Raw genomic sequence first — 13078 nt, 5'->3', positions numbered from 1 at the left:
TCCAACCTCCTAGGAAAAATTGATAAAGTATGTAACAGACAGTGAAACTGTGGAGCCAGTCATCTCTCAGTTGGTAACCGTACTTTTAATCGGCTGCCAGGATGCAAATCCTCAAGCCCGACTGCTTTGTGGAGAATGTTTAGGGGAGCTGGGCGCCATAGACCCTGGCAGGCTGGATTTTTCTACAAGTGAAACTCAAGGAAAACATTTTACATTTGTGGTAAGGAGTGTTGCTATATCATCTTGTTTAGCATTAAGTTTTTTTAAAAAGTATTTAAGAGTAGGGAGTTTTAGTAACTTTAGGTCCTTTACTTTCTCTGCTTTCTCTTCTAAGTGAGTTTAGAGACAGACTTCAAATTAATTATCGGGACATGATACGGTTATTACTCTGTTTCTTTTAATAAAATTGGCATTTTATTTGTGACTGAGGCTGGCGTGGAGGATCCAAATTTTGCCTATGGATTATTAATGGAACTGACCAGAGCATTCCTTGCTTATGCTGACAATGTTCGTGCTCAAGATTCTGCAGCATATGCCATTCAGGTAAAATACGTGGTTAGATCTTCTGTTTTTCTTCCTAAATTATCTCCTGCCACACTGAGCACAGAATTATGCAATATAAATGCACATTTTGAGGGCTATGTGTGTTTGAGGTATGTAGCTGGTTTTTTTGTTGTTTAATATCTTTGTGAAAACTTCAGGCCAGTTTATTTCTTCCAGGAGAAAATGATTGGCCCCATGTAGTCAGTGGGTTAAGAAAATTTAATTAGCTCCTGCACAAGGAGGAATCATGTCAGCTTCTAGTCCTGGCTTATTGGCAGACGTGAGGAATGTGGGATAATGTTGTCCAAGCATCAACTGAAGAATCCGGAGCCATTAATACCTACCTAGATGAAATCAGCCTGTCTAGTAAGAGGAGATAATGTTGGATGAAAGTGAAGGAGTTACAGTTTTTGAATTAACCATTCTATAATTTGTATGTCATTATTTCTCTATATGCATCAATTTTCTTTACAGTTGTGTTCACAATATATTTTCAGTGCTAACTGGTTCATGTAAACTGTGCCTTTTTAGGAATTGCTGTCCATCTATGACTGCAGAGAGACAAACACTGATTGCCCAGGCTCCAGACTTTGGAGGAGGTTTCCTGAGCATGTGCAGGAAATTTTGGAACCTCACTTAAATACACGGTGTGTGACTATTACCCAAGTTATTTTATTAGAGCTTTAAAAGCACTTTTTCCTCCAGCTAATGATAACTTGATTTATTTTTTGTAATTTTTACTATTCTGTGAAGAGTAGYATTTGAGTCATCAAAAAAGGGGTGTCTACATAGAGTTGAGTTAACACTTCCTTGAATATATAAATAATCTATGAATTAAACAGGAGCAAAATTATGAGCTCAAACTCTTCCCAGATCTCCCTGTTTGTCCCYAGAGCATTGTTCTAAGCAATAGTCTGAAGTTACTCTTCTCTCCATTTTCCTTTATTTGTACAAGCTCTCACAAGGAAATTGAGTTCAGACACAAATCCATTAATACCCTTTACTGCTACTCTTAACAGAAGTAGAAGACACTTTTAGTTTGCGTTGGTGAGATTTGGGGTGGGTGTTTTTCATTTTGTAGAATTAATTATAAAATGATGTGAAGAAAACCTCATATATACATTTTAATTTTGAAAAAAACAGCAATGTTTCCTTTCTGTTTTCCAATGAACACTTCTATTCTCATAGATTTTCCCTTTTTAAACAACAAACTCTTTGGCCTTTTTTGGTTTTCATATGTGTTTTGATATTTTTCAGTCAAAACATATTAATCAAATATTTTTCAAACTGCGTTTTTAAGATTGATTTGAACAGCAATTCCAGTGTGTTTAAAAGTACTGGTAACATGTTAACGTTGTTTGTATTTCATGTGTCACTCTAGAGATTCTTGAAATAAAAATGTATCCATTTGGCTATTGAAAGTGTTTTGTTAGTTCTCTTAAATAAATAAATAAATTTAGAAGATAACACCTAATAGGATTCCAGATCAGGCACCGGCTGACTTTATTTCTTGCTATTGTTTCTTATTACAAGATAACAATGCTAGATTTACTAAATGGGGATTTTAAAATTACAGGTACAAGAGTTATCAAAAAAACGTAAATTGGTCCAAGATGAAGAAGCCAATTTACTTAAGCAAATTAGGTGATAATTTTGCGGAATGGTCAGCAACTTGGGCAGGTTACCTTATAACAAAGGTAAGAGTAAATCTGTCGTGTACATTTGTATATACAACAKAATTCTTGAATCTAATTTCAGTCTCTGAAAGTGAGGGACAGATGGGAGAAGATGCCTTTTCTTTATAGGCTGTTATAGCACACACTACACAGACTTCTTGCATCATTAAGGTGACCATGCATCTTCCTTCCATCTGCCACAGAGGTGCTGCTTCTTGGCTAAGCTATAACAGATTGTGTCAAAGCCAAAAGTCTAGGGAGTCTACCCTTGTYGACAGACTCTTATTTTGCTGAAGGCACTGACAAATGTTTCTGAATACTATCTGAAATGCATCTGTAAAACCTTAAATTATCTTCTCAGAAGTCTTTGAAAGATTTATTTCATTTCTCAATGGCTCCCTTTCTCCTACAATCTAACATGTAGGTGACACTGAAAATTTCACTTCTAAATTAACCACTTTCACAAGTTAGTTAACTACATTAGTTTACTGGCTACACTGCCCTCCCTCCACTTCAGACAGAGAAGTGCTGAATGTATTCATAATTCCTTTCTTTTTGAATTCCTTAAAGGGCAGAAGAAGGGCTAAGTGCAGAAGTAGACTCTCAGCCTTATGCTTTTCTGTGGCCAGTGCAAGTTCACAATGATGTGGAAAACATGAAAAAGTGGAATGTGGCAGCAAGGCTTAACTTTTTTTATGGTATCAAGAAATCAATGTGTTAAAGCAGCTGGCATCTCGTATTCCTCTCACTGGGGAAAACAGTATCTTAAATTCTGTTACATCAAATAATTCTATATTTGTCAACAAAAATAAGTTTATTGATTGTTCAGACATTTACATGAAACATTTCTCTAATTATGCTTTTCATGAAAATAAAATTTTCGTACAGGTGCGGCATGATCTTGCCAGAAAAGTTTTCAACTGCTGCAGTATTATGATGAAGAATGACTATAAAGTAACAATCTATTTGCTTCCACACATCCTTGTCTATGTTTTATTGGGATGCAGTCAAGAGGATCAACAAGAGGTGAGAGATATAAGAAGGAGCTGTCTTATATAAGCATATTCAGGAGCTGTTCTTCCTAAGAGTGGTTCAGCTAAGCAGAAACACTACAGTCCTATATGAACAAATTGTATAGCTGTTAAATATTTCTATTTCTGTATTAATAGTATACATTTTCAGCCATGGTTTTGAATATATTCATGCTAGTTAGTATTCAATTTTTCTGTGGTTTTCCATCTATTTCTTCTTGGTATTTCAATGGGGCATAGGAAGAGAGACGTTATGCAATTAATTATGGTTGCAATAATGTCAGGAGCTAGAGTGGTGCATAGAGGAAGAGAGTGCAATACAAGCAAGGAATACTGAACTTGTACCTTTCTGAGAATTCAGGCACATAATTTTTCCCCTCCCTTGCATATGCTTACAGTTTGATTAGAAAAAATTGTTTAGCTATGAAATCCATGCAGAGCAGGCTTCATGGTCTTGGAGCAGAGCAGGAGAGAAGAGTGATCCAGGAATTGATTTTTCTTCAGTTTACTTTTGTATATGTTGAAGCAAATGAAAATAATATGTTCAATTGATTTGAAATTTGCACAGTTGAGATATCTGTGATCAAAACATTCCGGGTGTGGGGGTGGAGTTAGGTGTGCAATGGTTTTCTTGTGTGAATGAGTACATTCACCTAAGTCTCTGATATTAACTGATATTCCATAGACTAAAATGAATGAGAAAGAAGTCTTTCAGAATGTTATTTACTTAAATAAAAGCAAAAAGTAGATCTCTATATGATAACTAGTAATTAACTTGACTCTGTCAAACCTTGCTGAGAATAGAACACTTCAGAAGTGCAGTAGCATTCATTATGTTTTGAAACGTAAACTGTGCAATGATCATGTTGCTTTTCTGAATCCAGCTGTGCTGTGAGCTTTTCAAAGACTTTCTCCCTGTATAAAGGGGTTGTCTTCTGATAATAACTAGTTGATTTGACATTTTTTCCTATTAGGACTATGGGACCAACAAAGGTTGTTTATCAACCCAAAATTTTTAATATACAATTAAAATGTCTAATCTTTTAGTTTTTAGGTTATTTGCTGTTTCCTGCTATTTTGATGCCTGTGTGATACTTGTCTTCTCTTGTTTTGACGTTTGCATAGGTTTATGCAGAGATTATGGCTGTTTTGAAACATGATGACATGTGTACTAGGAGGCTTCAAGATAGTGCATCTGATCTAAGTCAGCTGAGCATGCAGACAGTGTTCTCCATGCTTGATCATCTAACTCAATGGGCTAGACATAAGTTTCAAATGTTTATTACTGAGAAAAATACTAGCAAGTCTAACAAAGACAGAGGCGATCTAAAAAGTGAGTAATTCTTATTAAAAAGTGATATTTACATTCTTCAATATTTAAATGTACCACTTCTCATTATGGCTGTGTAAGACGGCAGTGTCACTACATGTTAGTCTATCTTATGATTTCGTACTATTGTAGTAATTTCCCTTCCAACAAATCTCATTGTGTTTAATGGATATTTTAAGAAATTTAGATTCAAAATAAAAAGGAAATTATAATTTTCTGAGAGTTTTCTAAAAGTACAGTTTGATGTATACTTTGCTGTCTTGAACAGTGTAGGAAGTGTTCAGCAGTGTTTTAAATAAATTATTTTTGACAGATGAGAAACGGTTCTCAAATTAATCAGTTTATCTCTAAACTGGGAAATGAATTAACAGAGTTTTGACACATAGGGTTCTTTTATTTATATAATTTGAATGACAGACTTTTAAACTGATTTTATTCTATAGCATCAAGTGAAGACTATGGAGAATATCAAAATGTGACACGTTTTCTAGACCTCATACCTCAGGATACGCTAGCTGTGGCTTCCTTTCGCTCTAAGGCATACACAAGGGCTGTGATGCACTTCGAATCATTCATCACAGAGAAGAAACAAAATATTCAGGAGCATGTTGGATTTCTTCAGGTTCTGAAGTCATTTTTTGATTTGGAGTTTTGTTTCTTTTCTAACTTTAAAATGAAAAAAGACACAGAGATGAACCAAGTTCAACTCTGTCAAATTCTTTTATGAGACGAGAAGAGAACAGATGTAGTCAGGCTCTCTGTTTAAAATAACTGTTTGGTCATCGATCTTTCAGCAGTGTGTAGTACTTCCCCTTGCTTAACATGCTTGCTTATATGAAAAGGAAGGAGGAACTCTTGTATATAAGAGAAGATTGTAAAATCCTGAAATTAAACACATTTTTATCAAAACTATAGTATTTATTACTTTTACTTTACTTTATGCCAACAGTGATTTAAATTAAAAATGTTGAAATTCGTTAAAGTAAGGCTAAATGGCTAATTCTAAAATAGAGAAAGTTAATTGTAAGGATCTTGAAAAGGATAAAAATTATTTTCAAGAAGTATTTTAATCTATCTGAAGTTTATAGTTCTTATTTTGTGATTTATATTTGTCAGCAGCTTTACTAATTTGAAAAACTATCTAGAATGGTGCTGTTAAACCATAAGTTACTTGCAGCTTCATATTATATGATTTTATCATGTCATAATATGATATTTATTTCTCCCTATATAAATGTTGCTTCAGGTAACTTGGATGTGTGAACTTGTAGTATGAAATAATGACAACTGCAGTATGCAATAATCATCATCATTATTATTAATAACGTCATTTATACAAGCTCCGCAACAAAAGCAGAGCTCAGCTTGGGAATTGTGTAACAAAACTGACATTTACTTCAATGTTGAAATAACAGCTTAAGCCAAGAATTCCTACAGAGTAGTTTGCTCTTCATTTTCAACAAGATACATGATTCTGAACATGTCATATATAAAATGTCTTGTTATCTTAGATTTGTTTTTGATGTCAATTTCTGTTACGTTCTATGTTTGAATAAAGAAATTGTATGCTGCTATGCATGAGCCAGATGGAGTGGCAGGGGTGAGCGCAATTCGGAAAGCAGAACCATCTCTCAAAGAACAAATCCTTGAACATGAAAGTATTGGCTTGCTGAGAGATGCCACAGCCTGTTATGATAGGGCTATCCAACTAGAACCTGATCAGGTAAAATACGAGACAAATTCCTAATATCTTTTTTGCCTTAATCTTCCACAGTACAATACTTATACAAGATAAAGCCAAAAATACCACCTCAGAATATTTAAGTAGAGTATGAATGTAAGTGTATCCCATGGAAGTTATTGAGTGTAAATTGCTGTTGTCTTTCATGAACTGGAACAAATCTCTTCATAGTGGATTTATACTGTAATATGCAGACAATGTTGGATTAATGGTTGATGTATCTATATACCCAGGTTTTTACTAGGACAGTTTGCTGATTTTGGATCAACCTTACTTTAGGAAGGCCTGAAGTTTGATAGTTTAAGAATCAATCAATACTGATACATGCCACAGAACTATTAAAACAAGTTGCCACAGGTTTTATTCAAAGCAATTCTGACTTACTCTTTTGATTAATGACTATCAGGAAAAATACTTGTAATATAAGAGCAGTTGGAAGTTGAGTAACAATTATTCCACTTTTATTCTCCTTTCTGTTCTTTCTCTGGGACTTACAAGTGTGTAGGACTGGAAAGCTCAATAGTACTGAATGAGCATTGTGGTTTTTATATGCCAAAAATGTTGTATTTGTATAACTCTGCTAGTAATGGGAATTGGGAAAAGTTTCCCTGTCTACCTACCTATGGTGCAACTGGTTATGGCTTATAATAGTTATTATAAAGAGTTGCACGTCCAAATGACTTACTTCCTCCTTAAGACTGCCAAGAATTTCTTGAACATATATGTGTGTATATTTTTTTTATCTGTTTTTTGTTTGTTTTTCATTTCTAGATTATTCATTATCATGGTGTAGTGAAGTCCATGTTAGGCCTTGGTCAGTTATCTACTGTAATTACTCAGGTCAATGGAGTACTTGCCAACAGGTACTACATGCTTTTAATACAATGTTGGAGCAATATGAAGATCTTGTAYTACAGCTATGTATTAGTAGTCATTGTGCATGATCAAGCACGTAAGGCTTATTGAATGTATCTGACTAGCAGTGTGAAGCTAGAGAACTTTTGAAGTGCTTTGTCTGTAAATTACCTCCAGAAATCTGCTCATCTGCACTGCATTCAGTGTAGATAATATGCTTTAATTTCTTAAACAGTAAAATCCTTCATCATCACTTTACAAGTCACTTGTTCCAGAGCTATTTATAGCTTAACAGGAAAAATGGATGGAAAGATGGTGATTTTTAAAATGCATCATAGAAGTTAAAAACACTACTTGTGATTTGAATTTGTGGAATGGTGATATACAGTTGTTATTTTTACTACTAGCTACCCTTTGTTTTTATTTAATTTTATTTAAGGCAATCTTACCTTCTTTTTGAGTAAAATGGAGAATTTTATATAAAGAATAGTTGTTAAGATTATGTAAAGCTACTTGTTAAAAAAAAAAAGAAAAAGTTGAGTTCAGCACAACCACTTTCATTGGTTTTGTTTCCTTCTTATAGGTCAGAATGGATTTCTGAACTGAACACATACAGAGTGGAGGCAGCCTGGAAATTGTCACGATGGGATTTACTGGAAAATTATTTGACTTCAGGTAAACTGATACCAAAATATGAAGTATTTTATTGCATTTCTTAGCAAGCATGTCTTTTAGCTTGGTCAAGCTTAAACCAAGGGGTAGTTAGTCTTGTATTTTATTGAAAGGGGAAGAGATTCTGACTAATAGTCTTCTAGATTTTGTAAAATAATTTGATTGTAAAGTGTATGATTTTTGAGTCTTAAATTTCAAACAAGTGTAAGGCCAAATTTATTTTGGGTTTGCTTTTGATGGGGGCAGGAGAGGGGAAGAAGAGGAGGGATAGATTATACTGTCTTTTAAAAATTCATTTAAGCAGTTTGGAGAAACTTACTTTGATAAAGAATTTCCAGTAGTATGTTAGGACAAATTAGCATGCTTAGACTAAGCTACTAAAGAAACAGAACGATTTCTTTGTTTGGAGGTTGTTTCAGTTTTTTGTTTGTTTTTGTTTTTTCCTCCCAAAGATGTGAAGTCCACTACATGGAGTGTCAGACTGGGACATTTATTGTTATCAGCTAAGAAGAAAAATGAAGCTGCTTTTTATGAAACATTGAAAGTTGTTCGAGCAGAACAGATTGTACCCCTTTCAGCAGCAAGCTTTGAAAGAGGATCTTATCAGCGAGGATACGAACACATTATCAGGTTTCTTATTTCCAAATATCGCTGTATTTTCAAATCCAGAAAGCTCATAATCAAGTACTTGGCAGTAAGAATTTTTCATTCCCACAATAAATGGTGCTAATGTGTGTTTACTCTCACCTCCTTTGCATACTCTGCCAAATGGAAACCTTTGAATTAAGAATTTATCCCCCACGAAAAATACTCACAATAGATCAGTTGTATAGACTTTAAAAAATCAGCAAGTTTATGTGAATATCAGATAATAAAAATTACAACTGAATTTTGTACTTAAAGTGGTACATAATGTTTTCGACTTAATGACTGTTTTTAATCTGCCCAGAGGCCTAAAAGCACTTCCTTCTTTTCTCAGCAAAGAACAGTAGAAGTTGAAAACTCTCACTTTAAATAGTTTTACCTGTTCTTTTTTAATAAATTTGAAGTTGGCTGTAGTAGACTAGCAACTGACCAGACTTTTCTAAATAAGAAGGCTCAGTCTGAGTATTGAGAAAGAGGAGTTTCAAAATAGTTCAATTTAGCCATTTATAAATGTTCTTTGCTATTCAGAAGTCATGACAAAGTCACTTTTTCTCTATCAGATACGCATGCCACATCTAGACTGCCAAAGCGAATTTAAAAGTATGCAAGTTCTCAACTTTGCAGCTTTACAGTAACAGTTAATAATAATGGTATTTTAAAATAAATAATTTCATTTTAAAGAAAGTTTTATTTATTTTAGAGGCAATATATTGTCTGTTATTTAAACACTTCCTTTAAAATAAAATTATTTATTTAAAAATATCATTTGTAGAAAATACCAGACTTTTCAAAGAATAATTGCTAAAAGTAATGCCTAGAAACTTCTTGATTTCTAAGACTTGACTTCCTTTCCAAGTGATCTGCATTGTTTCTGTTCAGCAGCCTGGTAAAGGAACAGTAAGAAAATAACTCATCACTAATTCTTGATTTTATAGGTTGGGTTTTGCTGTGTTTTTGCTTTTGACGAAAGTCCTACTGTTTGAAATTACTTACGGCCAGCTTTAGGCAAAAAAATGGCAAAAGCCACAGAAAACTTATATGTAACTATAACAGCAAGTATTTTCAACATACCTGCCTTTACTTTGCTACCATAGGTTGCATATGCTATGTGAGTTGGAGCACAGTATTGGGCCAGTGTTTCAGCAATCAGATGGTGACCATGGTAGAGATTCCCTGAACTGGTGTGCTCGTATTGAAATGACCCAGAACTCTTACAGAGCAAAAGAACCGATTTTGGCACTGCGAAGGGCTTTGCTTAGCCTCAGTAAAAGGTGAGAACATGACCAGTTCTTGTCTGTCCATGTTATATGTAAATTAGAATCTAGTTTTCTGTTTGCATGTTAAGAGGCAGGATAAAAATCTRTAGAAATTTATATTGTACACAAAAGCAATCTTCTTCAACAATACTTATGTTCAAACTGGAAGAGAAAAGTGGTGTCTGTCAATTTAGAAAGGGTAAGGGAGGAACAGAGGAAAATATTTATTTTTAGGCTTAGATGGAAAAAATGAAACACAGAAGTATTACAAATAACTTTGAACTGGTTCTTTGTAATATATAGTTTATTGAGATCTTTTATTTGCATTTCAACATACTGATATTTACTTGAGATTTTGAGGCAGTATTGATAACTGAAATTTTTCACTTCCTGCAAAAATATCTCTGCAGCCAGGATTACAGTGAATTGGTTGGTCAGTGTTGGCTCCAGAGCGCTAGAGTTGCAAGGAAAGCTGGTCATCACCAGACTGCATATAATGCTCTTCTAAATGCTGGGGAGTCTACACTCTCAGAACTTTATATAGAAAGAGCGAAGTGGCTCTGGTCCAAGGTAAGCAAGATAAAAATTGAATTTATTTTTTTTTATGTACAAGAAAGTATCTTTTAGTTTTCTTCAAGAAAAAACCACTTATAATCAATATATGTAAAATGAGAAACGTCAGCAAGGAACTCAGTCATACATTCTGRTCACAGCTGAGCCACAAGAAGTTTTCACCTCTATCTGCTAGTGAGCCCTTTTCTGTATCTATTGATTCTTCTGACAGCTATATATAAAATAGATTATCTGCTTCAGTCAAAGCAGCATAGGCTATTTTAAACAGGTTGACTTTTCTTGTACTTGTATTCTTTTAACTAATTTGAGTTAGGAAGTAAACATGGGAGCAATTGCTGAGCTAATCTAAAGGAACAATGATGCTGAAAAAAAAGGGGAATATAAGAAGCATCTGAAGACAGTAATAGCCTAATATCCAGTCACCACAATCAGAATGGTCTAGAACACAGCTGTGAAATTTGCTTTACCTTAGTAGCAATTGTAAACTATTTTTCATCTCTTTTATTTAAAGTAAATGAAATGTTTTCCTCTTTCCATTAGGGTGARGTTCACCAAGCACTCATTGTTCTGCAGAAAGGGGTTGAGTTATGTTTCCCCGAGAATAAAGCACCTTGCGATACCAAAAATCAACTCATCCATGGTCGGGCAATGCTGCTAGTGGGCAGATTTATGGAAGAAACTGCTAATTTTGAAAGCAACGCAGTTATGAAAAAGTACAAGGTAATTTAATATGCTAATTAACAGGACAGCAGTTTTTAATAATGTAACAAAATATCTGTTATTATGTAAACTATGACAACTTCCAGAAGCGTCAACTGACTGTCACTGGTATTAAAAGGTCAATGTGTAGGAAGGAAGTGGTGGTTCTTTTAAAGGTAAAACCATCTGAATTTGCTTTAGCATAATATGTCAATACATGGAAGTCTACAGTTCCAAATGGTGGAAGCTAAATATAGCTGATACACTTGTGTAYACGCCCTATTAAGGTAAAAAAATCTGTGAGTGTATGGTTTTTTTCTTACAAATATACAAATTAGAATTTCTCACTAAAATGTGAGTTACTCTTAAAAGACAATGTGATTACCTTGATGCTCTTCTCTCACTTTACTGTTACTCCTCTCTGGAAATGACTTACAAATCTGCTTTAAATTTATTTCCAGCTTCCCAAGAATTAGGAAAGAGGTCACTGGTATATTTTCTTTAACAATACAGTGCTACATTGCTTCCTGTTGTTAGGCCACTGTAATACTGTCTTGGAATGTTTTAGTATTGCCTACTAAACCAGTAGTACATGTAGATCTTTATGCTTCCTGAAAAGTAGTATGTCTTCTCTCCAAGTTTTGCCATTTGATGGTGTTAATACTTACTGTTATCTTACTAATTAGAAACTGCAATAACAGTCATTTAGAGAAAGGTCTAATGAACACACCAACTCAAATGAACATTGGAATAATGGAAAACAATAGAATCTCAGTGGATTACATAAAAGCATTGTGATGTTTAGCATTCTCTAATATCTAAATATTGGCATTGGAAACAAGCTGACATTATTACAGAATAGATGTCACTTGTTATTTATATCCTAATATATGTCACACAAATTCTTGGGTTTTTTTTTTTAGTATAATACTTCTAGACTGAAAATAGAAACATAAGAAATATCTTGTTTCACTTTTTCCAAAAATTAAAAGAAACACAATATTTTATTTCAAGATCATGAACTTCATTATAATATTTTTAATGAAGCTATAATCTTTTCTGGTTGAGGAATCCTATATCTTAAATTATCTTGCTGTCTACAAATTCAAAAGCAATTTTAATAACAGACCTCTAGTTTAAAAGGTATCTCTGGGCAAAGTTATACTTTTGGTGTTAAAATCGCACTTTTCTATAATTTGCACAAAAGTAACTAGTAAAAGATTCTTGTTTCATTAGAATCACCTATTTTGTTTTAAATATTACCCCACTCATGCCCTGTCATTTCAAAAAGTAATTCTCTCCTTTTTTTTTTTTTTTTTTTTTTTAGGATGTTACCATTTTTTTGCCAGAATGGGAGGATGGACATTTTTATCTTGCTAAATACTATGATAAATTAATGCCTATGGTAACTGACAATAAGATGGAAAAGCAAGGAGATCTGATTAGATATATAGTTCATCATTTTGGCAGGTTGGACACTACAGCATCTTTGTGTAGTTTCTTCAGAAAGATTACACTATTCATACTGAAAAAGACATTTTATAAAAATACATTGTCTTTCAGCAGTAGAGTTTAAATTTTTAGGCAATAATGTAAAACAAAAAAACACTGAATTCATTATTTAGTACCCAATAGAGTTTACTTCTACCTTCTAAATAAGCAATCATCTCTGTCATCTAAAACATGACTGGTACTTACTAAGTTAACTATTTCATCTGCAGTTTTGATTAATACGGACTGAACTATTGTATGTTAGTAAACTTTTAACTATTGAAGATGCATTAAAATAGCAAATAGATTTCTAAAGTGCACCATAGAATATGAAGCAATTAAGTATGTACAATTTGTAAGATTTTTAATGTATTGTTTTAACATACTGTGATTTAAACATGTAATAACAGGTCTCTGCAGTATGGAAACCAATTCATCTATCAGTCAATGCCAAGAATGCTATCTCTGTGGCTGGATTTTGGAGCAAAAGCATATGAATGTGATAAAGGTAGAACATTTTTTCCAAGCACGTATTTCCAGTGTCATACTTTTATATAGACTATTGA

General features: G+C 33.6%; 1 protein-coding gene across 2 annotated transcripts in view; it reads left to right on the top strand.

The window, feature by feature from the left end:
- The window catches only part of ATR (ATR checkpoint kinase), a 43513-nt gene that overhangs the window by 19579 nt on the left and 10856 nt on the right, over positions 1-13078 (top strand). For both annotated transcript variants that reach the window (XM_085298637.1, XM_085298638.1), the window contains 16 exons: positions 14-220; positions 430-543; positions 1075-1190; positions 2120-2240; positions 3108-3245; positions 4376-4583; positions 5024-5202; positions 6139-6303; positions 7093-7184; positions 7760-7851; positions 8301-8478; positions 9588-9764; positions 10160-10319; positions 10863-11042; positions 12349-12491; positions 12923-13020. In XM_085298637.1, coding sequence (XP_085154763.1) covers positions 14-220; positions 430-543; positions 1075-1190; positions 2120-2240; positions 3108-3245; positions 4376-4583; positions 5024-5202; positions 6139-6303; positions 7093-7184; positions 7760-7851; positions 8301-8478; positions 9588-9764; positions 10160-10319; positions 10863-11042; positions 12349-12491; positions 12923-13020 — 2368 coding nt within the window. The remainder of the gene's footprint in view (positions 1-13; positions 221-429; positions 544-1074; positions 1191-2119; positions 2241-3107; positions 3246-4375; positions 4584-5023; positions 5203-6138; positions 6304-7092; positions 7185-7759; positions 7852-8300; positions 8479-9587; positions 9765-10159; positions 10320-10862; positions 11043-12348; positions 12492-12922; positions 13021-13078) is intronic.

Source organism: Rhea americana, unplaced genomic scaffold, assembly GCF_003343005.1.
Source record: "Rhea americana isolate MKP2758 unplaced genomic scaffold, rheAme1 scaffold_14, whole genome shotgun sequence".
Classification (NCBI taxonomy): Eukaryota; Metazoa; Chordata; class Aves; order Rheiformes; family Rheidae; genus Rhea; species Rhea americana.
This window is presented reverse-complemented; position numbering and strand designations above follow the sequence as displayed.